This window comes from Strix aluco, chromosome 5 (genome assembly GCF_031877795.1).
Source record: "Strix aluco isolate bStrAlu1 chromosome 5, bStrAlu1.hap1, whole genome shotgun sequence".
Taxonomy (NCBI): Eukaryota; Metazoa; Chordata; class Aves; order Strigiformes; family Strigidae; genus Strix; species Strix aluco.
In genome coordinates this window covers 80,782,535-80,808,049 of record NC_133935.1, presented here as the reverse complement: position 1 = coordinate 80,808,049, position 25,515 = coordinate 80,782,535, and the positions used below count along the sequence as shown (strand labels likewise).

General features: G+C 44.3%; 1 protein-coding gene across 1 annotated transcript in view; it reads left to right on the top strand.

Annotated features, from left to right (window-relative positions):
* Nucleotides 1–11,970: 11,970 nt before the first annotated feature.
* Nucleotides 11,971–25,515, top strand: part of ELAPOR2 (endosome-lysosome associated apoptosis and autophagy regulator family member 2) — a 103,465-nt gene continuing 89,920 nt past the window's right edge. Inside the window, exon 1 of the mRNA XM_074827939.1 lies at nucleotides 11,971–12,257. Coding sequence (XP_074684040.1) covers nucleotides 12,138–12,257 — 120 coding nt within the window. The 5' untranslated portion in view covers nucleotides 11,971–12,137. The remainder of the gene's footprint in view (nucleotides 12,258–25,515) is intronic.

The window sequence follows — 25,515 nt, the reverse complement described above, 5'->3', positions numbered from 1 at the left end:
GATTTTATGAATTGAGCAGGCAGAACTGGTTCTGTAAGACAGGATTTGTCCTGCCTGGTCTAAATCAAAATGAAAACTGAATAAATATATTTTTCTTTGCTGTATGGAATACTAACGGCTTCAGGAGTGTCAGACTGTTACCATGACTGATGTAAAGTGAATCCTGGCTCTCAGCGCTCTCCATTTCTATGAATTTTGCATAGAGGTTAAGAAAGATAATGATCTTCATAAAAGCAGCTCCCAGAATCGCTGCACAAGGCTGGGAGTTTCAGTGCCTGGAATGTGGATGAGATATCCACTGCCCTGGAGATTGCTTCCAGACCTGTGTTTCTAAGATTAGCAAGGGCTCTGCTTTCGTTTATCCTGCATAATGGTATCACGTCACTGGGGCATGTTAGCTTAATATAAATTGTGCATACATTTCTGCCCCCCAAAATGGACACATTTGCCTGGCCAAAAAATCAGAGCACTGTTAAAAATTGTAAAGCGTTTAAAATTCAGTTTTATTGTGGGGAAAGCTGCAGTTTTTTACGGTTTTGGAGAATGAGGAATTCAACCCAGAGCTGGACCTGGGACAGTTTATCTTCTCCAACATTACCCTGCTATGAATTGTGGACCATGGCTTGGGGAAATAATCTCATGTTTGGACACAATCTTAGTGAAAAAACAACAGTCTTGATATGGGCTCAATCTTTTAAATACCTTGTAGGGTCACATTTAATCCTCATTGTAACAGGTGGAAATATTCTTAGCAATGTCAGTGATTTTTAATTAACCTCTGAAACTAGCACTAGTTTGGGATGCCCCTGAGCCAGTGTATATCTACAGCACAGACACCTGCATTTCACTGAGCTGCCTAGACCATTCTAGCCATTGGAGAGAAATAGGTATCTGTTGGACGTCATTCATCCTATTTTAGTGCAGATGTCTGAAATAAGCCATGTGAATCCAAATGTGCAGCAGATGGCTCTGAAATGTTTGATATTCTAGCTGCTCCACCTTAAAAAACAGAGAGAGCTTTAGTCTATTTTTAGCAAATCAGTGTAAACGGACAAAATCCTTCGATAACTCAACATTTAACAATCATCTTGTGATTTTTTTCAATCAAAACTGAGGTTGGTACAAAACACTCATATTCTTAGCTCATTTACTAAATATGTGTTATAAACTCAGTGCTACAGTTGCATGGAGACCCCACGATCTCTCCCCTCACAGCCTTGTTGAATATTACAACAGCTTTGGTTAACACTTGCTGGTGAGAGTCCCTTCTCCATAAACTCAGTTGCCAGCTCTGCAGCAGCTCCGCAGTTGCCAGCTTTGGGGACTCCTGACACCGCTTCAGGATGTTTGGCATGACAAGCTGAATTTGTTTTAATATTGCTCTTCCTTGGGTGACACTCTGCCAAGAATTTTCCAAATCTCTGAAATGATTAAGTAGGCTTTGAGGTAAGAGTAAAATATGCATCACTTAATAAAATGCAAAATAAGAAATCAGTTGTTAGATTTAGAGTGACATATCAAAAGATAATTGATAATACACCTTATAGTTTCATCTGTGCTGGCAATGGGATGTCTGAAAGCTGGGTGGTGAATGTATTACAGATGGAGAAGGTCCTGCTCAGCTGGCCTGATCCAGGCTTACAGTCCATTAGCACAAAACCCCAAGCATATTGGGTGGCAAAAAGTGGAATCAGACTTCACAGAGGCTGCGCTACTTTTAAACCTTCAGGATTTAGGGGATTTTTGACCCTGTTGTACATCTACTGCCTCCAGATGGCTCACTTTTGGTTGATACTTTATTCGTGAAATCCCATCCACCTGGGTTTGCTGGAGACGCGCAAAGCGGTGCTGGCAGAGAGTAGCCTTTTGGGAAGCTGGATCTTCATGTCGGTGCCCATGTAGGGAGGACAAATGCAACTGGAGTAGGATGAAGCACCCAATTCATCTTACATAAGTGCCAACAAAGTGTCTATATTTTGCCTCACTATCAGGGACCCAAGCATGCGGTTGGTTCTCCTTGTTTACTTCCAAATGTTTTCCTGTGATTGATCAGATGTGTTGACTAGACAGGGAAGTGCTGTATTTGGAAAGAAACTATAGTTTACTCATTCGATATTTCTGACATAGGGCTTCTTTGCGGTTTGGCTTCACGAGTTTTTGTCTTCTGTGTTTGTATTGTGCTCAGCAAATTACAGACCTATTGTCATCAGCCTCAGGCATTAATGGATTACCTATACAACAGCAGCCTGCACACTGAGCTGGCCAGCCCATCGCCTGTGCCCCTGCCCGCAGAGGTGACATCTGTCTCTGTTCAGCTGCTTGTGACACAGCAGGAGGAGGGCTGAGTCACCTCCGTTATCCCTGCTGCTTAAATCATCTTTGCCTGCTGGGTTGTCTGGAGCATTTGGGGTCAGCTGGGTTACCTCTGTTTGGCCACTTCAGTCACCAGAAATGTATATAGGTATATGTCATATATTACATATATATACGTTAATTAAATATATGTACATTTAATTAACACTGAAGTTTAGCAGAAATAGGCTGGGAAATAAGAATAATCAGTCTGCAGGATTTGTCTCTGCATGTGGGAAAGTGACAGGGAAGCGAGTTGTCCAGCTATGGCAAAAACACCTAGTTATTATGATGGGTGAGCTGAGTCCAACCTCTCATCAGCTTTTGAAAAGACCTGTAGTATTTTCATTACCTTGATAAATATCAAGGGTCACTTTAAATCTTAAAACAGAGATTGCTTCGACAAAGCTTTTAACTTCAGGCTGACATTTTACCTTACCTCTATGGTAAAGCACGTTTTTAGAGATTAATTCAAACAAACTATTCACTTTGCAAGGTTAATTTCAAATTCACTCGGTCTGATCTCTTGCAGGTCTGTGAGTTTCTAATGACGTTAATGTTTGTATTTTTTAAAGCCAGAGGCACTAAAGATTCACCTTGCCCTCACCTTCACTATTTCTTAGTAATATCTAGGGATGAGTTAATACATAGCTTCACAAGGGGTTTAAAAAAATCGTTCTAGCCCTCAGCGGGTAATGAAATGCAGGTAAAACAGAGGCATAGCTCTGCCATCTTTTCAGTCTGGGGTGGTGATGTGTTGGCTGTTTTGTTCCCATCCTGAGATGCCTGGTTCTCCTCTGGAGCCCTGTGAAGCTTATGCCAGGACCAGGCTCCTCGTGAGTCATCCTGTATCTCTTCTTGGGCAGGTCTAGGCTGGAATGAGCACCCATGTACCAAGGACAAGTAGACAAGAGCTCCAGCATTAGCGTTTGTGCTCCTATAGAAGCTTGGATCAAGGAGACTTGCACTCCAACTTCACTTGCTAGATACTGCACTTTTTTGGCCATAATCAGCTGGCAGACAGACCTCTCCTGTCCTAGCATAAGTCTTCCTCATCCAAGCATTTCAAAGGCTGAGTAAATACTAATTTAGGGAGAAAGAACTTGAAATAAAGAAGTATAAAGTGGCTTCCCTGAGAGAGCAGAAGCCACAGTTCAGTCTGGGGAGGAAGACCCATAAAGGCATCATTCATCTCTCGAGTCTATTGAAATCCCATCTTGAGCCTTTAACTAGAGACTAAATAAGGTGTAAGTTTCAGGTTGATGTTCTGCAAAAGAATAAATTTTATCCAGAATGAGTCAGTGGCAGTGATGCGAGTGGAAAACACGTCCCTGGAGTGCTCATTTTACCCACCAGACACAGATCTCTTGCAGGGACTCGTCCTCGCTGTGCTGCTCTACATCTTCATAACCAGTGGGGCTGGCGCATGAGCTGAATCTCTATTCGGAAAGCAGGGTTTAAAATGAACTGGAGTGCCTCACAGACTTTTAATTCAAAATATTTTCTTTCAAGCGCGTTTGTAGAGAAAGGGGGCATTGGGAAAGGTGTTGGGGAAAATGCATCTTTGGGTAAGGTAATAAGTTAAGCAGCATTTTAAAGAGGGGGAAAAATCAGACACCAAGAAAAGTGGTAAAGAGGAAAGCAAATCCATGAGGGAACAATTAATAAAGTACCAAAATCACATTTACAACTTTTCTACTTAGAAAAAGTAGAGCCACTTAAGCACTAGTATGTTAATACAGTAGGCTATTTATAGTGCAATAAATCACTTCACCCCTTAAATTGCAAATTTACATTTGTGTATTTTGAAGGCTGTAGTGTATTACCAAATTTAAAGGTGCTGACAGAGCAATTGGTATTTTGTGGAGCAAATCCAACTGAGATTTTTTGTCAAAACAACATCATCCTGAGGGAGCTGGAGAAGTAAACATGTGCAGCCAAAGGTATATTACCCATTCAAGTACTGCCATATTCCCTTGAGTGAAACAGCTTACACTCCTAAAGATGCTGTAATACTCTTTAATCTATAGGACTCAGAGCACCTGCTTAAGAGACAATTCACCCCAAAACCACATGTGGAGCAACCAAGGCTGACTCTGAGGCAGCTCCTGAAGGTGGGGACAGGGCTGCTGTGGTATGTACATGTCTGCTCCCTCCTCCTGTGGAGAACCATGCAAAGCCCAGCTATCTTCCAGATCTGTGCACCCTTTCCCCCAGATGAGTGGTCCTCTCTCTTGCAAAGGGGTGAAAGGCCCCAAGCTGCGGGGCTGCTCCTCTGCTGGGTTTGGCCCCAAACCTCCCTCTTTCCCTGAAGATCAATAGAGAGCTGGGTTGAATGAATGAAAAAGTGTGGGAGTTTCAGGAGAGGAAGGCTGGAAACTCAGCAAGGCAGGCAAAGAGTTTATGCAATCTTTATTTTTGAGCATGCAGGCATCTGCCTGTGGCACCTGAACGGCTGCAGAAATTGTTTTCAGAAATTAGACATAACTGAGCCCAATCCACTGGGTAAATACTCTGTGACTCATAGAGAGCTGAACTACAGAAAACCCAAATGGTGACTGTCAGTGTTAGGACAAAATAACTTCTCAAATACATGATGCATGTGACAGTTAGATGTGCTCATCTAATTGCAATAACCGACAGAGAAGAAGAGGTTGTTACGAAGGTTTTGCATTAGCACACACGTTTGATGGTATTTATTGCTTCCGGGACTGGTGATGATGGAGGCGAAAGCTTTCCAGATGCTGAGAGAGCTGCTAACAGCACTGTGCATTTTAAACTTCCCCTGTCATAGCTGCAAAACCATCTAACACCACATGCTCTGCTTTAACTTATGCAGGTCCTTACCCGCAGGAGCATACTTCTGCAGCATTGGGAGTCAGGTACAACATGTGTGGCTACAGCCTCCTTAGAGCTGAAGCCTCACAAATATAGATGAGACTTTATATTGACTTGTAGGTCAGCCTGTCAGGATGGATCAGGCTGCTTGGTCACAGCTTCACCTTGGAGTGACCTTGAAAGGACCGACTTCATCCGCATGCTCGCATAGGGGCAGCGCAATTTCAGAGTCATGTATGTGAGATCAGAGTCAGTCTTCTCACATGATGAATTACCTTCTACTAAGATGACTTTGTTACAATCTCTGACATTTAGTTGGGTGCTTTGTATTTGGAAAAACTGGGTTTTGAAAGTTTACAAAGGCTCTGCCAGGAACAGAAAATCAATACTGTTAATACTGAGTTACAGTCGTTTGCCGCCATTGTGTGTGTCAACACTACCGGCAGTGTCAGCTCAATTAATTTTGCTGCCAACCATAGCAACAATATGGTAATAAAATACACCATATCTACAAAAGTTCCTGTTTATCAAACAGGTGGGACTTTCAAAGCATTTTAATGTTGGCTCAATATGGCTCCCACTGATTTCCCTGGGAGACCCTGGCATTGCTTTCTTTGAAGCTTTTGAAGAGTGAGGAGAAGTTGTCATTGATTCAGGGAAAGCAGAAAGACCTTTGAGAAGACCCTTGAAAACGCAGCCTTTTAATCATAAAAGCCTTCATTAAGATCAAGCTGGTCAATAGAAAATATGAGCCCCTTTTACCTTTCAGGGGACACTATCATAGAATCATAGAATGGTTTGGGTTGGAAGTGACCTTTAAAGGTCGTCTAGTCCAACTATGAAAGTCTTGTGTCATTTTGATTTTTATTTTTCTGGAGAAGCAAGATGCTTCTGGTGGGATGGATGGGAGAGGGAATTCTCTCCACCACACCGTGGGATAGTGGCCCCTGACACTTTGGTGATGGTGCGAGGGACAAATGGTGGCTGGAGAAGGTGCGTAATGTAGGGACCCTTTGGGCAGGGATACAGCACTGCATGGGGGCCACTCTGCCTTCTGCTCTTTCCCAGAGCCAAGATGTGCATCTGCAGAGCCCTCACTAACCTACAGTGAAAATGATCAGCCTCAATATGCCCGGCATCACTATAGAAATGAATACAGGATTAGCCCAAATAACCTTTCTTTACTGCAGAAAGCTATTTATTCAGTGTTATTCATCCTAACGTAGTTCACACACCAAATCAACATAGCCAGAGGATATAGATTTTAGCCTTCTAATAGTTTGCACGTAGTGCTCTATAATTGAGCTATGTTACTTTTCAGATTGCTCACCCAACCCCCCCATACGGCGTGTCCTCTTTAGACATAACCATGTCATGATGTGTCCCTGACAGTCATCTCACAAGGCTCAGTTTTGCATACAAAAATCAAGGGAATCATCATCACTCAACACACTCTTGCTACCCGATAGCAGATAAATAGGTCTGCTGGGAAAAGGCGTCTGTGGATGAATGGCTAGGAAACTCTAATAGCAACAGTAAAAGGCTTCGGATGCTGATCCTGCTGTCTATCATCAGTTATCTTGGAAATATTTACCACTGCTGTTCCTTGCTCAAAACAAACATGCTAACTGATTTTAACGCAGTGAGCACTGCTTTTATTCTATATGCATTGGGGGCGGAGGGGGAAATAATCTGGTCTATACATTTTAAAACTGAAAATGAATATTTTCCCCTTAGTCTAGAAAGCAAAAAAGGAGCTGTCAAATCATGTGGCTATCTCAAAAGCAGAGAAATTCTTCTCTTATTGCTGAATTTCTGGTGATTCAGATCCAAGCAAGGCAGCTTACCTCTCTAACCTCTCTTCTCCAGGTCTGTAGAGTAAAATGGTGCAGGAGTGCTTTGGGTCTTTTATGTCCAACCTTGGCACAGCTAATATTAAATTGTATGTATTCAAGGAGCTCTTCTAGTGCCAAGCCATGAGCAAGATTTACAGGAGAATTCAGCTACAGTCACAATGAGAGAAAGGATGAACAAAGAGATCACAACTGGAAGGCTCATAGAGGTTTAAAGGGGATCCAAAAGATGAAGGTTGCTAGAAAAGCAAAATACAGGCACTCTAAACATCTCCAGGGAGAAGAGTGAAAATACAGCATTCAGGTACAAGGGTATTAAGAAGGGAGGAAAAGGGATAAATGCTGACTGTTACGTATAGGAGTGAGAATTACAAAAGGCAGTACAAGCTGATCCTGGCTTTTCTCTAGCCAGGAAGCCTTTTTTTCCAGGGCTTTGCAGGTGTGGGTTTACATAAGGAGGCTACAGCTACGTGATGAAGCCTGCACCACAACATCATGTAGCCCAGCAACCACTGTCCCAGGTCCGTTCCACCGTGCTGTACTCTGGTTTGGATGCAAATGGGGCTGTAGAGTTTACTCTATAGACCAGTCAGACATTTACCACTTAATACGCACCTAAAGCTGGAGGACATGAACCTCATCTAAAGAGGACGATAGGCAGCAGAAGATTACCGAGGGTGGACTTCATTTGACCATGTGTAGGTGTCCATATCTGAGCTACCTAAGCAGTTAATGGAGAGAAAAGACATTCAGCTCCTCCTAAAATAGGTGATTAAAATGTCTGATGAGTGCTACCATCGCTTTCAGCTTTGGACACTTCTGGGTACCCTTTAAAAAGGGTATCATCTGATGTGTTTATAACTTCTTTTTTAGGAGAGGGTGAATGGTGCTCCCAAGGTACCCCAAGCTGTGGGTGATAAAATTAAGTGAGATGAATTCCAGCATCAGACTCTTCCATGGGCTACAGAAGAGCCTTAGAGAGATCCCACTGCAAATGTTATTCGTTTATTATAGTGACTGCTTGGCCTCTGTCCTGACATGTCAGCTTTCTCTGCATGGTTCTCCAGCCTATCCTAGCATGGATTCATGATGGTCCTTCAATGACTTGAAAGCAAAAGTGATGTCTAAGTAGGTCAGAGCTGCACCAGAGGCACAGGTATAAAACATTTTTTTACTGTTGCTATGTATCTTGAATTTCCAAAGAGCTTGAAGAGTCCGGGAATCCAAAAGTAAGAACATGTGCATGAGCAAGAGCATATTAAGGCTATCTTGAACCACACTTAGCAAAGCACCAGCATGACACGACATCTTGAAAGAGTGTTAATTTTTATCTCAGATAAAGTATACCCTCATGGAGAGTGCACAGATGACCAAGTTATATGGGGAAATATATGGTCCATAAGAAAAAGGAGATGTCTGAGCAAAACAGAGCCCACAGATAGATGTGTTAGCAAATTAAAAGAACATGCTACCTTCTGTGAGAAAACCAGTTACCCTTGTAGAGGGATTGTGTAATTTAACCACATGGAGAGTCACCAGTGTTGGAAAATGAGTTCCAGTGAATAAACTCCATAGAATTGCTTTGTATTTATTACTTTTTCCAAAAGCTGCAGTGAAATGCAAGGGCAGGCAAGGTCTTTAAGGAGTTTTCATCAGAAGCAGGTAGAGCAAAAAAGGGTTAATAGTTTCATTTACTCTATGATGTATTCCCACGCAAGCCAATGTCAGCCTACAGGTCTGACTAATCCCAAGTGTAGTTACTAATTGCTGTCATCCAAACAGTAGTTGGCAGACATTTAATTTTCCCTTTCACTTGGTGTCATTCACATTAGCGACATATGGGTGTGTCCCTGCCACAGCTAAATGGCTACTGGAGAAACCTATGGCTTGAGCTCTGCAAACATGAAAGTCCATGATTAACTTTAAGCATCTCGCTGATGTCAGGAAGAACCATTTACAGACCAGGATCCCAAATGCTTGAAAGCTGCTGGGTTTTTCTAGGCACAGTTATGGCAACAGTACAAAGGCACACTTTTTAAGAGCATCGTTAACTTATGCCAGACTAACGGAGAGGCACAATAAAACAGTTCTGGAGATGCCGCTTGAAACACATCTCACAGTTGTTGCAGTATAAATTATTACTTACTACTTAGCTTTCTTCCTTTCTTTTGGTACTTCAACATAGTAGAGCAGCGCAACTGTTTTTAACTCAGGTTGCATGATTCTTCTGAATTACTTTTGTATCCTCTCGCTTGACTCAAAATATTAGGTCGAAATTTCAGATACAGGTCTCAAAACTCCCAGTTTCACTGCCTGCTACCTGCTTTTACTAGATTTAAAAATCCTTTCACTTTGCTGCCTTATATATACGTGTTACTTTTTTTTTGGTGTTAAAGTTACATGATGCTTCCCAAATCCAGCACTGCTTTCCTCTACCTCATTTGTTCATGTCTGTCTAAGCTGATTAATTTTTTAAATAGTATATTTTTTCTGCTGGCCACATGCTTACTATGCACTGCAGAATTTTTGCCATGCTGCCTTCAGGTAAGATTTGCGGGATTTAATATTACAGACATTTTAGATCCTGTTCAAATAGTACAGCAACCGAAGTGACAACATTGCTTTTAAAGCTCAAGAAATTTCTGGACCTTCATTCAGTTGAAAACATAAAACAAGACAAAAAAATCTCAGATCTTAGTGATTTTTCTTGCTAGGAAGACAGCAAGTCCCACAGAGGACAGTAAATAATTTTTGGTAACATACAGTGAGCACTGAAGATGAGTATCTTTTTTATTATTATTATATTTGTATTTTATTCGTTGAGTTCTTCCCATTCTGAGTTTTAAAATTAAATAATTTAGTGAAACAAAAGGATGACAGAGCAGCTGACACAGCACACTCTGGCACTCCCTTTACTCACCCATCCCTATGCTGTACAGGAGGGCTGCTCACTTCAACTGACTCTAGCTGTTGTTGTATTAGTGGCACCGTTGACTTCCTGAGAGTCCCTGGGAGTCAGCAGTACACTGGGGGCAGCAACCCTCACATTGCAGAAAGCAGCCCCCGCCAGGTCTGCTTCCCACCCTGAGTTTTTATTCAAGGCCAACAACTTGAACAAGAAGTGCACTTTTCTGGAAGTTCACCCTATATCCATTTTCCTTGTCTGAAAGACATGCTGAATCCAACCAATATCATTTTCTCCTGTGTATTTTCAGGGTGAGTCCCTTGCTGATGTCTAGGAGTGCCTGCTTGTGTGTTTTATTTTAGCAAATGTAGAGAGAACCGCTGCTCCAGCTGAAATCAGTGTTCCTCAGACACTGGATTTTATCCCACAGTTAAGGTGAGCAATGAGTCTTTGGGACCGACTTTGTGATCTGTCTGGTCCAGGAGAACAAAACATAAAGCAGCATCACAGTTTCTATCCTGTTCTTCCCTTCTTCTGGAAAGATAATTTGACTTTTTCATGTAACAGTTCACACAAGCTGCTTCATCTGGCACCCTGGTGAGGGATGGGGACCATCAGTGGAACAACCAATAACCCATTTTCTTTCCTCCAGCTGGAGCTAAAAGCAGAACAAGGCTCGGTGTGAGAACAAAGGGAAAATTCAAACTTGTCTCCGTTAGCAGAGTGTCACAGAGCTCCCTCCAGACTGCTCCAGCAAGGTCCTCAAATAACATAAAATGAGCGAATTAAACCATTTTTCTGTTAGCGTACAGTCACAGCGATGACACCAGCCTGGGATGGTGAGAGGGGTTACACAGCGCAGGAAAAGATCTGACTTTATCCTCATACTCCTCATCTCTTTTCGAGAGATGAATAAAGGCTGAGTCAAACCTGGATCATGGTGAGCAGGAACTGCAGTAAAATTGCCAAAAAAAAAAAAAAAAAAGGTCACTCCACAAATTAGAAGTGAAAAATAAAGGGCTAGGTATTGGAATTCGAAAAGGTAGATCAATGGGGACAGGAACATACTGTGCTAGCAATGAGGAGCGCTGTGTCTCTGCTGGGTTTTGTTGGCTAGATAAGAGGAGGTAGAAAAGAAGGAAGAGTCAGGAGGGAGCAGGGAAGTGAGCAGGGTTGGCAGAGATGCCGGGGAGGCAGAGGACCGGCAGTGCCTGAGGAAGTACAACACTTCCCTAGGAATGAGTAGCTGGGCATTGCTGGGGAAGAGGAGTCAAAATCCGGGCTGAAAGGCAACCACTGAGGGAGAAGTCTGCATAATTCCGGGATAATGATAATTTGGGTCAGGCCACGAAGAAGCTGCTCTCCCACCCCACGGAGGAGGGCCGCTGTCATGCTCTGGCGAGGAGGCGAGCGGTGCCCCGCGCGTCCCAGCCGGCGGGGTCCCACCTTAAGGGGGGACAGGGACATCCTGAGCGCGGGAGGGGCAGGGAGAGGGGTGCAAGCCCCCCGCATCGCCTGGCGCTGCCGCGCACAAGGACGGTGCCAGCCGCCCAGCGAGGGGGGACGGGGGCTGCGGGCCAGGGGGATTTCACCGCTCCCACCCCAGAGCCTTTTAGGGCCGTGTGTGTGTGTGTGTGTGTGTCCAACCGGGGCGTGCTGTCGCGCTCCCCCAGCAGGGCCGGAGCTGCCGGGCGGTGCCTGCGGGGTTTCACCCCCCCCCGGTGCTGCTCCTACCCCCAGAGCCTTTGGGGCTGGGGAGATGCAACCGGGAGGGTACCGCCGCGCTCCCGCTTGCCACGCCGGGGCTGGACGAGCCTCGGCAGCGTGCGCCTGCGCTGCCTGCCTGCCTGCCTGCCTGCCTGCCTGCCTCCCTCCTCCTCCTCCTCCTCCTCCTCCCCCTCCCCCTCCCAGCCCCTCCTCCCGGCTTTGGCGGAGCCGGCTGCCGGGAGCGGGCGGCCGGCGGGGCCGCTGCCGTCCGTGCCAGCCGCGGGGTTATGCCCGGCGGCAGGCGGGGCGCAGGGCCAGGGCCAGGGCCAGCCCGACCCGCCGGCCGCGGCCGGGGCAGGGAGGTCTCCGGCAGGAGCAGGGGGCGGTGATTCCCCCACCCCCCCGCCACCTCCCACCCCCCCGCCCCCGGGAGCGGCGCGGGGAAGGGGTGCGCGGGCGCTCCGCGGCGGGGGAGGAGGAGGATGAGGAGGATGAAGATGCGGCGGGCCGGCGCGGAGCGGGGGTACCCGGGCAGCGCCTGGGTGTGCTGCTGGCTGCTGGGCTGGCAGGCGGCCGCCCTGCAGCTGCCGCCCTGCGAAGAGGTGAGATTTTCTTCCTCCTCCTCCTCCTCTGGGGTTTTCCCCATCCATAGGGGCGGGGGGGGAGGGGGGATGAACCGGCTCGGGGGGAGGGTGGTACCCCGGGAGGGGGGGTGTTGCTGGTTGTTGCTGCTCCCCCGGGGCTGTCCGTGGGACGATAGAGGGGTCGGACCCACGGAGAAGGTCCCTCCGCCGCGGTGCTGCTGGGGGCTCTGCGGGGCGGCCGAGGCCCCCCGTATCACGCGTGGAGCGGCCCCTTTAGCCGTCGGTCGCGAAGCCCCCCTCCCCTCCACCCCCCCGGTTGTTGCGGCTCCCTCCGGTGGGTGGAAATAGCAGAGCCCCCCCTCCCAACGAGGGGGACTCGGCTGGCTCCGCTGCTTTTCTAAATACCGTGTTAAATCAGTGCAAAAGCAGGAGAGAAAGGAGATGGTGTGGTGGGGCTGTCCCGACCCCCCAGTGTCAGCCCGGGGTGTCCTAGGCTGAGCCGAGCGTGTGACATGGGGAGAGAAACTTTCTGCCTCTCTGCTACTATAAAAACCCGAAACGGGAGGGACTCGGTGTCTTCGGAGCAGGGACCACTCTGCAGGGCTGTGCAGGATGCGGGAGCTGAGGCTGCCGGACAGAGATGCTCAGCCCTGGGTGGCCCAGAAGGAGCCCCGATGGAGGGGACCAAGGCTGAGCCTCTGCTCCAGGGTTCCCATCCTCACTCCTGCATGCAGGGAGATCCTCTCTGCTACTTTTAAAGAGCAAGTGGGTCTTTCCTGTGTTTTAAATCTAGATGTAGGGGTGAGGAGGTTAGATACCACCTTCCTAAACAGGTCGCGGTGGCAGGGGCTCTGTTCTAGCAAGCACAAACCTGTGAGTGTGCAGTGGTCAGTCCCTTTCTCGCACTCCTCTGAGCATGCTCTGGGAACAGAGCTTCCTCACCTCTCCTACTGCAGTTGCACTCTTTAGCAAGAAATACTTTGTATAGCCTCAGACTGGATTGGGGGTGGGTGACTGCAGCCCGGTCAGAGGACTGGTGAAGGGTCCTGATCCAGGCTTGGGGGCTGTTGCAGTGTGGGACCTCCTCAGCTGGGGGTGCAGAAGCTCCCTGCAGTGAAAGAGGCTGCTGCTGACCCGGGGAATATTCCCTCTTTGGCTATTGGATCTACTTTTTTTCTTCCAAGTAGCAGAGCCTCAGCGGGAGAGCTCAGTGCTAGTCTAGCATGGGAAATCTTGCAGCAGGGGGACGTGTGGGATACCCAAATCAATGATTGTTTTGGTCATGTTTCTCCTAAATGTTGGTCATTCTCAGCGAGGGGGATTTATGTAGCCACCTGCTTTGAATTACCTGTCTCCCTTGTCAGCCAGTGAAGGCAAACAGGCCCTTCTAGAGCTGATCTCGTCCTAAAGTCTTTACTTAAAAAAACGAACCTCTGCAGATGGTTAAAGGTGACAGCTGAATCTCAGCAGAGGTAGCAAAGATGTAGAGCTGGTATTTGGAACATTACACATCAGGCTTTAGGTGTGCAAATTCTCTCCTGAGCCCCACTTCTGGGCCCCCTTGGATCTGTACCTGAATGATTTTGCTTTCTTTTCAGAAGGTTGGACTGTGTTATTTTGCTTTAGTTTCACTTGAATACTCTTTGAGACAGAGACATCCCTCACATACATGGTTAAAAAGCTGTATGTCACTTGTGCTGGTGTATGTGTACAGCCATGCAACCATATGTCCCAAGGAATATAAATACAAACATGTCTGGATGGAGAAGGGGAAAAAAAAAGCTTGCAAAGCACCAGTGTATCAGATCAGAAGATTTACAAAAGGGAAGAACAAAAGTTAATAGTTATGTAAAACATGTCTAATACCTGGCTGTTATGTGTTGGTCTCAAAACTTTGCCATTTGCCCTAATTCAGCCTAATTCGAGTGATCTGGGTGTATTGCCATTAAAATCACAGCAGCTCCTGTTGTGATTGACTCTGGTTTGGGCAGACTTAGGGATGAAGTCACACAATGAGAAAGCACAGCCTGTTAGAGGGTATTGCAGTCCTTTGAAGACTTGGTAAGGGTCTTATTGTTTTATAACCAAAAGGCTTGAGAAGGACAAGGAATGCACTGGCAGGTAGTTAATTTTGAATCTATAGGGGATCTTTCCTTTAGCTGCATTTAGCTCCCTCCCCCTTCCTTGACAGCAGTTTTTCTGTTTCCTCACTGTTACGAGAAATACAGATATCTGCCAGTTTGTGGGATTCCTGTGCTGGTACAGCATTTGGAGCAGTGGGATCTCTGGCTATGCCTGAGGCTCCGTGGTGCTCTGATTACGTAGATAGTAAAAATAATAATGTATAACAGTGTCACTTTCCAGAAACCTTTTTGTCATTGGCTTCTTTCATCGGGGACTGTAGTAGTTCAGCACACTGGATTTAGGAAAGGTGTGTTTGTGCTGCAAACCAAACATACAAGCAGCTTGAATGAATGTTCCCATGAGTTTTTGGAGTAAATTGACATAGCCATAAGCTATATAACAGCGTTCAGTCTGTGCTGTGATGCCCATTCACATCACGAGCTTTCCCTGAGCTCTCTGATGCCAACAGCTAGTCTGAAGGTGAGTTAGGTGCACCTCCAAGAGGTGGAGGCAGGCTCGGCTTGGATGGCTGGGGTACCTCTGAGGTGCAGAAGCTGGGGAGACCCACTGCTGTATCCTGTGCTGCTGGCGACTTGGTAACTTGTATTAGGACGGTGATAGAAGAATAACTGCTTGGTGAACTCTTTCTGCCTAAGCCAACGATGAATGGGATACTAATGCAAATGTTTCATGTGCTGCATGAGACTTCGAATGGAGTTGACACCCATGTTTTTCACTGTTATTAAATGCACATTCAGCTATTATGATGAAAATGATGAGATAATTGTGTCCATCCCCCTGCCACTGCAGAAAGCATCTTCACTACATCTTAATTTTCCAGTGATTGGTGTTTTTTCTAGACTTTACAAGTGAATGAGTCTTCTTCAGCTTCCCCTTAGAGATTTGCCCAAATCTGAACAGATTTTGCTTTTAGGATGTTTTAACTGATATCAGCCTAAATGCATCTTTTCTTCATTTCATTATTCTTTCTCTATGCTGTTTTTGCAAGCATGACAAAAAATAATGGACGGACTCTTCTTACATCCCATTCAGACAAATTGTTTGCAAAGAGAGATACAGAATATCTGAGCTGCTGGCAAAAATGTTTTATTTCATCTACCCTGTTGAACTCTCAGTTACTATGCAGATTGAGAGCAAACACATGTTTTTGATACAGATAATAAATGTGATTCTGCTATGTTGAATGGTTTACCTGCTGTTTCAGTAGGCAGGTAAACCAAATATAGAATTATAAAGTGACTAAGTGAATGAAAGGATAATGCTAAATGTCTTCTATAAGGGAAAGTGTTTTTATACTAGTGTGCTGGAATACTTCTGGAGGAGATAAAAATGATAGAAGTAATTTATTTGGATGATGGAAAAATCTTTTATAAATTCACTTGCAAGACAAAGCCAAGGAAGTCTTAAAGAGGGAGGGGAAGTGTGAACTTGAAATTGGGTCAAGTACAGTGGATTAAGGGTGTTGAAATAATGTCAATTTTAACGATGAGAAAAGGTTAAAAAATGGGGTGTGTCTAAGTTAAGTGTGAAGTATTTTAAGTATGTTAGTATATTAAATCAAGATACTAGGTACTGAGCTAAGCAGCCTGGGAAGCAAGGTGAAGTTCTGTCTTCTCATGTAAAGGATGGAGAGGAGACATGTGTCAGTCTTGGAAGGATGTTACATAACAAAGCTAGATAAAAGTCACTGTGCTTGTCACCAAATATACATGGCAGGAATAACAGGGATGTCTGCTGGAAGGAATCTGAGTATCTTATACACTCTTATGTTGTAAGTGAACTGTACCTGCTTGGGAAAAGGGCTGGGGTCATTGTGGATGACTCTGTAGGGACAGCCCATGTGCTCATAGTGAAGTAAGTTGGAGAGATGATAAAAAAGCAGAATAAAGCATGTAAGAATGTTTTTGTGCCTTATCATTAGTGCTCAGAAACTGTGAATGTTGTGTTTGTTCTTTAACTTGTTAATAAGGATACAGTGATCACAGCAGAGGCTGATACTGTCTAAGTAAGAACGGAATAACTTGAGGGAGAAAGAGAAGGAAGAACATGCATTAATGCATGGGATAGAGAAAATTAATGAGATGCAAATCTTTAGGACAAGGTAGAAAGAAAAAGGCTTTCTGTGCACTTGAAAGGCTAAATGTTATTACTCTTAAATGGTAATACTTTTTTCTTTTCATGTAACTGTAAACAACCTCTGAGACTTCGTGATCTCTGGGATTCATTTAGACTCTGTTGGCCTTAAAACCTCTGAAGGGATTAGCTCATTGCTAAACATTTAGGAAGGAGTTCTCCTTCTAAGTCAGTTCCCTCGCTGTCCCTTATTGGTGCCCTTGTCCCTTTCTCTGAAGCATCTTCACTGGCTATAGCAAAACAGGATCTACCTGTGTCGGCTGCTGGGGTGATCCATTGTTCTATTCCCTGATTTCTAAACACCCTGAAAGATCCTAGACTCTGAATTTATGAACAGATCATAGTCAGCAGAAGAGGCTGTGGAAAGATTCCTAGACCTAGATCATCTTATTTTTATCACCTCCTATGCAGACTTGTGTCTTTGAGGTGAAAAGAGAAATGTATGGCTTCCATTTGCCACTGTGATGGACGGTCTTAAAGATGAAGAAAGAAGAGGAAAAAAACCATGCTATAAAATTGCTGACAATAAAGTCAATGGAGTGGAAACTGGTGCACAAAAGGTGAGAAGACAGATGCTGAGACACAGGTACTGCAGCAGAAAGCATCGCCACCGCAGCACGTAGACAGACCAAGGTGAGAGGTGGGGGGAAGCACAGGAGAAACCAGCGAGGTGTCAGAATTTGAAACCTGAGAAGGAGGACAGATACTGGTATAAAAAATGGAAAGTGAGCCATGGTTGTAATGGTGCAAGAATAAGAAAATTAGGCACAGTGAAAACTCCTATAACAGACCATAAATTCGAAAGACTACATTTCTTCCACTATCAAACAGCACTTGATCATTCAGGATGAGTATTTATCATCTATAAAAAAGCCCATGATTTTATTTTCTTCCTTTCCCCCCGCCTTTGTTCCTCATAGCTTGTGTAGATTTAGAGAGGGCGAGTGAGGACAGAAGCTGTGCTGGGATTCCTGGCGCATCCATGCATGGTACCAGTGGGGGACCATCAGTGAGCCAGGTGCTGGGATGGGTGTATGCAGTGATTTGGGTTGTCAGCTGCCTCCTCCAGGCCACGTTTGGCTGGGAAGGCTTTAGCAGTACTGTGCATTATTTTATGCTGGCTGATGACCTGGGTCAGAAATGCTGGAATTGCTTGAAGGGAAACCCTTGCCTGCAAGTCTGACCCTATGCTCAACGAAGACATTGGCAGGGCTCCCATTGACTGCGATGATTGCGGGTCAGAGCCAGGGGTTATCAGGACTTGCAGGGCTCACTCTGTGGGCATCAGGGAGATGCCACCAGAAGCAGACTTCCCCCATGTCGTTTGTGTAAGTTGCTATTGACATCTGCTGAAGGAAGCAGTAAGCACCAATTAAGTAGAAAAAATTAAAAAAAACGTGGAGAACAGATAAGGGTTGGAAACAAGTAAGGCAGCCTTGAACCCCTCATGCTTGAGATAGGAAAGCCGCAGTGTTTGGGAACAGGTCAGGAGACAGGTCCCACGTGTCTCCCAGACATTGCCAAGGTCCTTCTAGGGGCTGCTATGGCAAAAGTCCTGTGCAGGTATCCAGCATGGCTGTGTCTTTCCTAACTCTTACGTCTACTTGGGAAAGAGTGTCCCTCCCACTCCCCCTTGGTAATATTTTAGCTGTTGTGCCTGACCTGAAAATCTGTTTAGGTTTGGTTGATGGTAGTGGAAACATTTTGGTTTTCAGTCTTTTGAAAGAGAAAATCTCTGGCTTTCAAGAAGAGGAATAATTAAAACCCCTTTTCATGACAGCCTCCTTTTTTTTTTTTTTTTTTTTTATTAAAAAAAGCAACAACTTTCAATTACAAAACATTAGCCAAATCTAATAATGGCCTTGTTTCACAAGCATTGTGATGCTCACTTTTATAAATAGTGCCAGACAGTAATCGCTGTATACTTGGGACAAGGGCTCACAGCTGGTTTAAGATGATCTAGGACGACACGTGCAGCCGAGCTGCTGGCTCCCCTGTGTTGGTGCTGGTGATCCTGTCACTGTGTGCTGAGTCAGAGTAAACACTGATTTGGCTGAAAACTAACCTGACAAAAAAAAAAAAGAAAAAAAAAAGAAAAAAAGGAAAGGTTGAGTGTTTAGCTGGGTGAGTGGCAAAGATGACTTGGTGTTTAGTCTCTGGGAGGCTAGAAGTAGGCTTTGGGACCCACCAGGCACAAGGCTGGTCCATTATTAGTTTATTTCTAGAACATAAAATTTTGGTCAGATGGAGCTAACCTGGATTTACACTGAGATAATGGCAAGGGGATTGTATTTCCTGATGTAGGAAGAGCAAAATAAGAGATGTGTTAGTTAAAGGTGTGAAAGAACTGGATTGTTTCTCTGTTGTGGAGGTCTGTGCTCTGGCTTCAGAGATGCAAGTGCTGTCTCTGCAGGGAAAGGTATTTGCTGGCTGTAAGGTAAGTTTTCAATGAGAAAAAAAAGATTCAGATGACGGGCTATTCCCAACTAGAAAATTTCTTTGACAGAGAATTTTTACTGCTAAAAAGAGAGGGCAAATCACTCATCTTATTTTCCTTGCTGATATGGCATTAACCTCTCTTTATCTGTTAGTGTTTTATGGCCAAGAAATACAACATATAACAGAGATGGTTTATGGTGATACTTGAAGATTGTTGGAGAGCATCTATAAAAAATGGTAGGAACTGTATTGCTTGGTGGTGAAAATGCTGGGAAACTCAATTTTCATTTGTTTAGATTTTGTTCCACCTTAGGGGTGCAAATATTTTCCAGAGATAATCCACAGGAAAGTGGCTCAGGGTGTTTGGGGTTGGGTAAAAGGACATGCCCACCCTGCCGAGTACAGGAGCATCAGGGGAAGAGATTCACATAAACAAGGTGAGCCAGTCCATGAAAAAATGTTTCACAGAAAAGAGTGGTCAGCCAGTGGAATAGGCTGCCCAGGGAGGGGGTGGAGTCACCATCCCTGGATGTGTTTAAGGGTCGTTTGGATGTGATGTTGGGGGGATATGGTGTAGGGGAGAACTTTGTAGAGTAGGGCTGATGGCTGGACTCGATGATCCCAAGGGTCTTTTCCAACGTGAATGATTCTGTGATTCTGTGACACTGGACAGATCTGTGGCCCCCTTCTAGTTACCAGGGTAGACACAGCCAAAAGAGCTATTTTCTATATAATAATTACCAGGGTGAGTTACTAATGCTAATCTTACAATCCAATTTGATGAAAAACCCCTGCTTTGGGGAAAGGGTGAACTTTCCCTCTGAGGTTGGAACTGACCTGAACATGCTTAGAGGTATTTTTGATGTAATGAATATGGTCAGAAAATTGAAATGCATCAGATAACCAAGCTAGAGGAAGAAGTGATGGGGAGTGCAAGACCTGAAGATGCCATTAACATAATTGCTGCTGGCTTGATAAAGTATAGTATACATTTAATATTAGAGAAATACATGCCTAAATTGATCATACTGTCCATAAAACTAAAATGCACTGAGATGGTGACTTTTAGCAACACACTCAAAGGCAAAGGTGATTTAGACCTCAGCTGTTGACTCCTAAAGTGTTAATTTCCCATAGTGTTTCTTGTGGTGTGTGAAATCCTTCTGGTTTTGTAGTTACTCTCTGAAGTTTCTCAAAGGAGGATCTTCACACAGGCTGGCCATGTTTTATACACACGTAGGGGTGGTGCCACGTCTTTTGAGAGACGTACGTCGGAAATGGATGACTTCTGATTTTTCCCAGGCTTTTATATCCATGGCTCCCTCCTGCTGGCAGGTCAACAGTGCTGATCAAATGCTGCTTGTTTCTGGTTAGCTGCTTTTTATCTCCAGCTCTGTGGTTCCTTAAAGGAAATGAAGAAAAAGAAAGATTTCCCAAGACAGTTTTTTTCTTCTCTCTTTTGTTTGGTCTTATTTCATCCAATTTTTTAAAAAATCAGACTCCTTTTGAAAGGAAAGAAGCAGGGGCTCTAACCAGACTCCTTTACAGCAGGATTTATGCTTGCATGGAGGGAATATGAGCTGATGTGCATCTCAGTGATGCTGGGGGGAAGGCTGCTCAGTAGAACTGGAGTGGAGGAACGATTCAGCTCTTCACACTGCACCTTTCTTGGCACACACCTGCCCTGCGGACCTGCTGATGAGCAGCTTGTCTTGCCTTGTGATGAATGTCAAGTGCCCTGGTTAGTAAGGTAATGGCTGTGTCCCATAGAGCTGCTCAACTCGCAGCTGAACCCAGGCCAACTCTCTCCTCTTCCAGAAGATGAGACAGGGTGACTTTGTCAATTAATGCCTGGTTTTGGTGCCAAATGTAGGATTCACCAGGACTCTGATTTCTCCTTTTTTTGTCTGGAAGCCCACTGTACTCTGTGTTAGCCTCTGCATGGCGAGAGGCAGGGGATCCAGAGGCATTGCTGAATCCTGCACCAAAGCAACATGTCCTGTGAGTGTCAAGGCATCCTTTCAGGGTTGCACAGGCCAGGTATCACAAACAGTTCAGCACTGAGCCCTGCACTCCTACTGAAATAGCTGTGATCGATGATCAGATTCCCATTCACCCTAGCTAAGAGAAGCCATAATGCAAAAAAGAATCAATTCCTGTATCTTTTTGTTTTGCAGTATTTTTAACTGCACTTAAACTCAACCCTACTTAAATGTTTCCTGGCTTCTCTGAAGAGTCATTGCTTTTTAGTTCCAGCTTTTAAATTAAAAAAATAAAAAGCTGATTTGCAGCATTGCCCATTGCGATACTGACATGCTAATCTGTTGAACTGCTTTGCTAAACAAATGAAAAGATCTCCTTAAAGCCTTATCATGTGGTTATGCAGGAATTGCAGCTTTCATTGAAAAATGGGGGAAAAGAAAAGGAATGTCAGCTCCTCAATATTGCAGAGAAGAGTTGGAAAATGTTAACCTTGAAAAGCAAAAATCTGGAAAGTTAAGTGAGCTGGAGCTAACTTGCACCGTGTTTTAAGGTCCTGTGGCACTTAAATAAGTTGCATGAACTTGATGGGCTGGAAGCAATGATGCCTGACTCGAGGTTTTAGGAGGCTTTATGTGACTGTTACTGAAAGTACAATTTGATTAACAAACTTTGCCATTATTCCGCTTTAGCATTTACACTGTAGATGGGGAGACCCAGTGGCGCATCATTGGGCACCACACATGCTGGAAATAAAAGTAAATTACTGGGGCAATATCCTGCTTTTGCAGGCAGTCTCTAGCCAGCTAAATATGACAGATCCAAAGACCTCTGGTCCTTGAACTGTCCAGATCACCCCAAGGTTTGTTAGTGTGCTCTCTGACATGGATTATCCCATGAAAACCAGAATGGGAAGCTGTGGATGAACTTCCACAGTAGTCCTCCAGTTAGACAACTGTCCAGGAGACAGTTTTGTCATGGGATGGCTATAACTGGATACAGTTACTTAAATACCCACCATGTTAGGAGGGCACATAGCACCCTTGTAGTTCTTCAGGACAGCAGAAAATCAGTGTGAGCAGAAAACTTGCTCCAGCGATCCATGCGTAGTCCAAGCATGAGATCCTGGTGTTGTGGAAGTAGTTGAGCGCTGGGCAGAACCAGCATTTCATGCCATGAAAAGGACTTTTATCTCACTTTTAGCTATATAAGTTAGGCATCTAGTCTGACCTGAATGTCTAGTTGTCAAGACAGAGACCGTCACCCTATGAGTCTAATTTTTTCCATCCTGAAATGGGGGTGATTTTTCTGCTGAATGTGCTCATCCTTTTCTGCTGACTATGGAGGGACTCTGGCTTATATCAGGTCGATGTTCAACTTTTAGTTATCTAAAGTAAAATAAAATGAATCTGGACCCATCAGTGGAACCTTTACTAATTACACATCAGTGTAATCTCCACTCTAACTGTATTACATTAGCTGTTACACAAGCTATGAGGTTGCTCTGCAGTGCTCCATAAGCTGCAGGGGTGAAGGTGTGTTGATAAGGCTGAGACATGGCAGTGGTGGAGCTAGGTCTTTGCAGTGATCTAATTACACTGGAGAAGGGACCTAAATCTTTGTCTCTGAACTGCTGAATTAAAATGGAAATGGAGTAGGAGCACAGCCTTGGTCCTTAGTTCTGGAGAGCTATCTGTAAGTAAAGAGTTTTATTGTTTTGCCTTGTAGCAGCGTCCTACTGAAGGCGTGTTATCACACAGCAGAGTCCCCTCCTATCCAAGGAATAATTAACACCAAGCTCATGCCAGTGTAAATTTTTGTCTATGATACATGCAGGATTAAACCTAACATGTAAGCTTGCATGTAATGATCAGTTTTTAATTTATTGCAACTGTTTGTCAAATGGGCTAGGCCTTGTATTTGGATTTAATTTCCCAGTGCAAAAAGGCAGGTAGGTGTTCAATTTATGGTTGGCTGCAATGTGCATGATTACAGGCTGACTGTATTACCTGGGCGGGAAAACCAGCTATGAATGCATTTCCTTCTTCATGTTGTAGACTGGATCATGTCTTGTGAGTGCAATCAATAGCAAGGGACAGCGCAGGGACTGTGCCTGAGCAAAACTCTGATCTCTTCCTTATCCTGTCTTTCCCCTCAGTCTGTGGGCTGATGAGTCACTGTTAATTGATTTGACTGATACAGCCATTTTGATAACCCCTGCCTCTTGAAGAGGGTTTAATGGTGCTGCAGCCAAAGCTCTGCCTACTGCTGTCACCAGCCAGCTCATACCTCAACCCAGTCTTGGTTCTATGTGAGAGGGAAACTTGTGGCTCCAGGCTGCTAGAAATGCTAACAAATTTGGATTTGTAGCTGCCTAAAAAGCTGCCTTAGCCCTATGGGTAAATCTGGTCTTCAGAAGAAGTGTGTACTGAGCAGGGCTTGGCTAGACCCTGCTACTGGACATCATCTGGACTGGGGTTAGCAGCACGAATACAGGCAGAAGTCTAGGACCTGAATGCAGCTGGTGGCTGAGTTAAATCTAAGATGCGTTTTCTCCATCATTTGCTTAGCTCAGGCCGTCTTGTGCTGCTAGCTTGTCCTTGGTTTTATTTATTAGTTATTCTTGCAGTGGAAATGGACTCTGTGGGCTTGGAGGCAACCCAAGAGGGCAATATTGGATGAGGCTTCCTCATAAGAATATACGGTTACATATTTTTCTTGTCAGGCTGTGGTTTAATATCTTGCTTCGTTCAATGAACAGGATTATTTCAGACACATAATACAGTTAAGCAGCCACAAAGGGCATGGTCCTATCCTGAGACAAGTGGTTGCAAGTCAGGCAGAAGTTCCTGAGCTAAACCTCCCAAACATGACCTCTCTCTGATGTTACAGGTGTCATCAGTTTCTTTTTGTCTTTTTTTTTTCCCAAAAAATGGAATATTCATAAAAACATGTAGCATTCCCAAAGTTGAGTATCAATGAAGATTCAGCTAAAAATTTTTTAAAAATGTCTTATTTGCTATGAGTTGCTTTTTTTTTCCTGTTTGAAAATATTCAGCCATCTGGTCAGCAAACAAATAAAATGCTGCATGATATTGGCAGCAAAGCATACACTGAAAAACAACTAATGGGAGAAGGAAACAGTTCACAGTCTTTCTGTAGTCTGGTGGGTTTTGGTTTTGCAATTTTTTTTCACCACACAGAAGACTCTTGAGTTAAATTTGGTTTCATAAAAAGCAGAATCTGGTCATGATCTTCACATAAGTAAATGCAGCTTTGGCAAAGCCTGAAGTCAATAAAAATATTTCTGTTTTCACTTCCCCCCAGGGATTAATTAGGCTCAGTGAAAGAAGCACACCTTTTCTTCATTATCAGAATCCTTACTTTGTAATATTGTATGTAACAAGTCCTGGCTATAAATATTTTCTGTCAATGTGATCACTTTGGTTAAAATCCTGTCTCGACGAAGTTATGTGAGTTCAAATTCTAGTGCAAATCACTTACATTGTCACAGAAGTGACCTGTAGCTCTTATCCCTCTTATTTTGGGGACTATATATATCGATAGAGGAGACTTTGTATTGGTGTGATATTAGGGTAATCCCTTCCACGTTGAAGGTTTATTTCACTATATCTGTCCCCAGCTGTACCTAAAACTCAGCCTCTGAGGAAGTCAAAGTCTGAACGGGAAAAGCTGAGCTCCAAAATGAGCCAGACTCATGTATTCTCACAGCTTGAGTGGGGGCACAGACGCGGGTCAATAGTGATGAGAAAATGAGGGATGGGCTTTTCACAGCTGTACCCTGCTCCTACCCTGTGCAAGCCAAATAGCTAGCGGATATTTTTTCATATAGTAACATCTCGAGTGAGAGAAAAGGAAATGTGGAGCAAATGCATTTGGTAGGAAATTGTAGAGCAGGTGACAGGGCAGAAAAATGATACAAGATCAGATGAACGAGCATCACCCACACTTCCCTCTAATAACAGCATTGTTCTTTTTCTAATATTTTTCTGCTGCCTAGCGCCGTATGAAAAGCTCACACACCTAATGGAAACTGATAACCGACAGCAGAGGGGCAGGAATGGAAGCTTTGCAAAATGCTCGTGTATGTGCCTGATTTTAAGCACATGAATAATTCCACTGAAGTTCGAAAACCAATGCCTTATTTAAGATGAAGTTCATGCTTAAATACCGTGCTGGATTAAGGTCAGGGAATTCTGTGAATTACAGACTCTGACATAACTGAGATACATTATTGAATTTAAACCTTTTACTTCCAGTAAACCAAAGATTTTCCTTTAGGTGCAGTGTTGAAAAAAATGCGCTGACTGATGTACTTTAAAAGTACTTAAATGTTAAATCAGTTTGGTGCTCATTTCATGCTGTCTTTTGTGGGTTTTCATAAAAATACTTCTTTTGTTCCATATACATTCAGTGAACTTTTAAAGACTAATTTATGATGTCCTTTTATGTGCTTTTTAAAATGTAATTGATATAGCAGATTGGACAAGATGCTGCTGTGGGACTCTGCTACTGGAGAGGAAATGCAATGAAATGGGCCACATTGATTCCTCAGATG